Genomic DNA, 5,403 nt, shown 5'->3' with positions numbered 1-5,403 from the left:
TTCGCTTGAATTCGAGCAGTATTCTTGCAGATACGTTTCCAGAAATTGAACCGTTGGATGAGGCTGAAATTTGGATATATGTTTAGAACATTTGAAAGTGTATTATGAACGGTGGAGATCGGATTCTGAGGTTGGGATGATGGGATGAATTTCCAGAAATATAGCAGAATTCTTGCTCCTAAATTTCACTTCAAGAAAGGTTGATGGTTTCAAACTTCAAGCTTGCTCTAAATGGAGAGGTTTTGGTGTGATTTCCCTCAAACTCAATAAATCTATTTATAGGAAAAATTTGAAAACAATTTCCACAATTTGATGCATACTTTAATATATTTTAGTCAAAAGTTTGGTACATTTGATTTTCAATGTTTTGCACTCATGTTTTGTCAATGTTTTGCACTCATGTTTTTTCAATGTTTTGCACTTCAAAATAGTTAACAATAATATATAATAATAATAGCCATAATAATAGTAATAATATTTATAATTCTTACATTCCTCCTTATCGGAAGTTTCGTCCCTGAAACTTGAGTTTTCTAGATTTTCAAAAAGACATGGATATTGCTTGAACATCTTTTCTTTAGTTCCCAAGTAGCTCTTCTTTCGGTATGATAGACCATTGTATCTTGACATAGGAAATGTTGCGTCGCCTTAGCACTGTTCTGTGGTGTCCAAAATTCTAATTGGAAACTTCTTCATATCTTAGCTTTTCATTCAGATTTCCTTCTATAAGAAGTGGTCCAGTTTCAAGAACATGATTTGGATTCGGGATAAATTTCCTCAAATTGTGAAACATGAAACCATTATGAATCCTTGACATATCCGGTGGCAATGCAGTCTGTATGCCAGTGTTTCGATTCTTTCCAAAATTCAAAAGGTCCTATGTATGCGGGGATGTAATTTCCCAGCTTTATTGAATCAAACAACTCCTTTCATTGACGAAAATTTTTACGTAAGCTTTTTCTCCAACTGGAACTCCACTGGTCTCCTCTTTAGATCAGCCCAAACTTTTTTGTCGATCTTGAGCACTTGTTGCGTCTTTCTTTAATGATTGTTACTTGTCCACGGTTTCTTGGACAAGATCAGGTCCAGTATGGATTTCTCTCCTACCTCATCCCAGTATAGAGGTGATCGACATTTTCGGCCGTACAGAGCTTCGTATGGAGCCATTCCAATACTGCTATGATAACTAGAATTTAAGCGAACTCAATTAAAGTAGATGTTCACTCCAATACCACGAATTTTAAAGCACATGCGCGTAGCATATCTTCAAGGGTTTGTATTGTTCTCTCTGTTTGGCCATCAGTTTGAGGGTGATAAGCTGTACTGAGAGTAACCTTAGTCCCCAAGCTTGTTGAAAACTTTCTCCAGAACCGAGATACAAATCTTGGATCTCATCAGATAGAATGCTTGTCGGAACTCCTGTAATCGCACAATATTTTCCATGTATATGGTAGCCAATTTTCTAGATATAATTCAGCGGACAGGTAGAAAATGTGCAGATTTTGTGAGTCTATCTACGATTACTTATATTCCATTATGACTTTGTCTAGACTTTGGTAAACCTACTACAAAACCATGGAAATATGTTCCAATTTTCCATTTGGAATTTCCAAGGGTTTTGAAGAAGTCCTCCAGGCCGTTGATGTTCATCTTTAACTGTTGACAGACCTGGCATCTAGAGATGTATCTGCTACATCCTTCTTCATTCAGCTCCACCAGAAATTTTTCTTTAAATCTCTGTACATCTTGTACTGCACGGGGTGGACCAAAATTTTGATTTATGTGTTCAGACATTACTTCCTGTCGAAGATTCTCGATGTGTGGTACACACAATCGTCCTTTCATCCACAAAACTCCCTTCTCGTCTATATGAAGATCTTGTGACTTCTTTTCTTTGACTTGTTCTTTAAGTTTTGTCAAAATAGGATCTTGATTCTGTCTTAACTTGATTGTTTCTTGAAGGCATGGTTGTGCAGAAAATGAAGCTATGATCACTTTACCCATGTTTTCCTACTTAAGCATCAGCTACCTTATTTGCCTTGCCCGGGTGATAGCTTATGGTTAAATCATAATCTTTTAACATTCAATCCATCTTCTCTGCCTCATGTTCAATTCTTTCTGTGTGAACAAATACTTGAGACTTTGATGATCTGTGAAGATCTCGCATTTGGCGCCGTAAAGATAATGCCTCCAAATTTTTAAGGCAAAAACTACCGCAGCTAGTTCGAGGTCATGAGTAGGATAATTTTTCTCGTACGGCTTCAATTGTCTTGATGCATAAGCGATTACTCTTCCTTCTTGCATGAGTACGCATCCTAAACCCTCTTTTGATGCGTCACTGTAAATGGTAAAGCTTTTGTCCTCAGTGGTAGAACCAGTACTGTGTAGATGCAAGCTTTTCCTTGAGCGTTTGGAAGCTCTTTTCACACTCCTCACTCCAGTTGAATTTTGAGTTCTTTTGTGTGAGTTTTGTAAGAGGCGTAGCTATTGAAGAAAAACCTTCAACAAATTTTCGATAGTAACCTGCCAATCCCAGAAAACTTCGAATTTCAGTTACTGTCTTAGGTCTCGGCCAGCCAGTGATTGCTTCCACCTTTTTAGGGTCCACAGATACTCCTTCTTTTGAAATGATATGACCTAAGAAAGTCACACTTTTTAGCCAGAATTCGCATTTCTTGAATTTCGCGTATAACTCTTTTTCTCTTAACATCTGAAGAGTCAGGTGAAGATGTTCTTTGTGATCCACTTCACTTGGGGAATATACGAGAATGTCATCGATAAATACCACCACAAATTTGTCAAGAATGGCTTGAATACTCTGTTCATGAGATCCATGAAAGCTGCTGGAGCATTTGTCAATCCAAATGGCATTACCGTAAACTCATAATGGCCATATCTTGTTCTGAAAGCTGTCTTTGGAACGTCTTCTGGTTTGACCTTCAGTTGATGATATCTTGTCCTCAAATCAAGCTTGGAAAATACTGTGGCTCCTTTGAGTTGATCGAAAAGATCATCTATCCTTGGAAGAGGATATCTGTTTTTTAATTGTGAGCTTGTTGAGTTCTCAATAATCGATACACAATCTCATACTTTCATCTTTTTCTTTACAATAAGACTGGAGCTCCCCAAGTAGAGACACTTGGTCTGATTTGTTTCTTGTCTAACAACTCTTGGAGTTTTTTCTTTTAGCTCATTGAGTTCTGCTGGAGCCATTCGATAGGGGTGCCTTGATATTGGTGTAGCACCTGGTACCAAGTTAAACTCGAATTCTATCTCACGGTCCGGGACCATTCTAGGTAACTCTTCTGGAAAGACATCCGAAAATTCTTGTACCACTGGAATATCTTCTATCTTGAGCTCGACTCCTTCTTTTACTTCATTTACCGTTGCTAGGTAGACTATTTCTCCAGACTTCATGGCTTTCCAGGTTTGAGATGCAGAAAGGAGGGATTTACGTTTCTTAGCCTTGCCATGGTATGTGATTTCTTTTTGGCTTGGAGTTCGGAGTTTGATAATCTTAAGCCGACAATCTACTATTGCATGACTCTTGGATAACCAATCCATTCCCAGAATAACGTCGAACTCCACCATGTTGACTTGAATCAATTCAGCGTTGAATGTGTGTTTATTGATATATACTATGCAGTTACGTTGTATCTTATGTGTTTCAATTGTTTTACTGGTGGGAGTAGCAATTCTAAAAGGTTCAACCAGTATCTTTGGTATAAGCCCTAACTTCTTAGTGAATCTCTTAGAAATAAATGAATGAGTGGCACCACAGTCAAACAACACATAGCTAAAATTTTATTGATTATAATGGTACCTGCCACGACATCGTTTGCCTCATCTGCCTCTTCTTGTGTTATACGAGCATTGGTTTTATTCTCCTTTGGCTTGTTGGGGGTAGCATTAGTGTTTGATCATGTCATTTTCTTTAATGGTTCAGGACAATTAGCAATTCGGTGTCCCATCTTCCCACAATTGAAGCAAGCACCAGTGTTCCTTCGACATTCTCCAATGTGTCGGTAGTTGCATAATGGACACGGTTTTATGCTTGAGAATGTCGTAGTTGAATTTGAAGGAGTTCCCTTGAATGGTCCACTCGATTGGTTTGACCTTTTAACTGGTTGTTTACCTTGAAAAGATTGTCCAGTAAGAGGTCGTTTATTTTTATTTTCATCTTCTCGGCGCTTGATATCAGTCTCAGCTCTAATGGCTGCTCCATTAAATCATCAAAACATGTGGTTTGGTAAACTGCCAGAGCTGATTGGATACGGCTGTTCAGACCATGTTTGAAACGATGCATCTTCAGGATATCATCTGCCATGATGGCAGGAGCAGAGGTTCCAAGGGAGTTGAATTTAGAAGTGTACTCCACAACAGACATACGGGGTTTGAGTAAAATTCTCGAATTCACTCAACAATTTTATTCTCAACTCTGCTGGATAGTATTGTTGGGGGGACCCGGACGCTAATTCATGTATTAATCATTATTAATGTCAAATATAACAATTAAGAAAAGTGGGACTAAATCTTTTTCTTTTTAAATTATAAATGCGGAAACGTAACAGTAATTTATCTGATATACATATCAAAATCAAAGTACAATTCAGGTACTACATATCTATCTCAACTAGGTTCAACGACTATACATCCAGTGCTGAATCCTATTTTGCTTCTGGGCCCGGATCTCCACGCTAACTATAATCTCTCATCCTCTTCCTGATCCTGATCCTGTCCCACCTGTTGTCATGCACACATACAAACAAGACAATAGCCGGATAACTCCGATGAGAATTACATTCCCAGTATAAATCATGTATACATGCATTTCATATAAACAGATATAACAGCATGAAACAGATATTATAACATGTATCAAAATAAGAAACATGAATCAATACAAACTCCGAATCACACTCCGTGATTCCTAGACTCTGACTCGACTCATCCTAATCTAGGGATCCCGATCGGAATAAGAACATACACCCACCTACACTCCCGATCGGGGTGGTGGTACGTTCTTATTCACGGACTTTGGCTCTTTCCATATCGAACATCAGTAATAGAAGAAACTCCAATTCTATCCACTTCGAAATAACCAAACATCCGGTGTCTTGGCGAATCAGCCACAGACTAGGCACATCCGCCCTGGCATATCGGCCAACCATCTAGGCACATCAGCCTCGGCATATCCTGCCAAACCTCTGTGACAATGTGCAATGGCCCAGTGACGATTCCATCACTATCTGGTGCCTCTGTCACGAGATCAATCGTCTACGACTAGGCGCATCAGCCTATGACTCAATACATAAATCAATAGACCAAAGATATCAATCACATCAATTGTAAACATCAATGCAATAAGATAAAGTATGTGATTTTGGGAAACTCAAGTCGAAT

The 5,403-nt window shown here is 38.6% G+C and overlaps 1 protein-coding gene across 1 annotated transcript; it reads right to left on the bottom strand.

The window, feature by feature from the left end:
• Positions 1-1,524: 1,524 nt before the first annotated feature.
• On the bottom strand, positions 1,525-2,004 carry LOC142525905 (uncharacterized). The gene has a single exon (XM_075630191.1). It carries the CDS (start codon positions 2,002-2,004, stop codon positions 1,525-1,527), a length of 480 nt encoding a protein of 159 aa, XP_075486306.1.
• Positions 2,005-5,403: the final 3,399 nt, after the last annotated feature.

The sequence above is a fragment of the Primulina tabacum genome, chromosome 15 (assembly GCF_025594145.1).
Source record: "Primulina tabacum isolate GXHZ01 chromosome 15, ASM2559414v2, whole genome shotgun sequence".
Lineage (NCBI taxonomy): Eukaryota > Viridiplantae > Streptophyta > Magnoliopsida > Lamiales > Gesneriaceae > Primulina > Primulina tabacum.
Note: the sequence above shows the minus strand (reverse complement) of the source record. Positions and strands in the feature narration are given on the sequence as shown.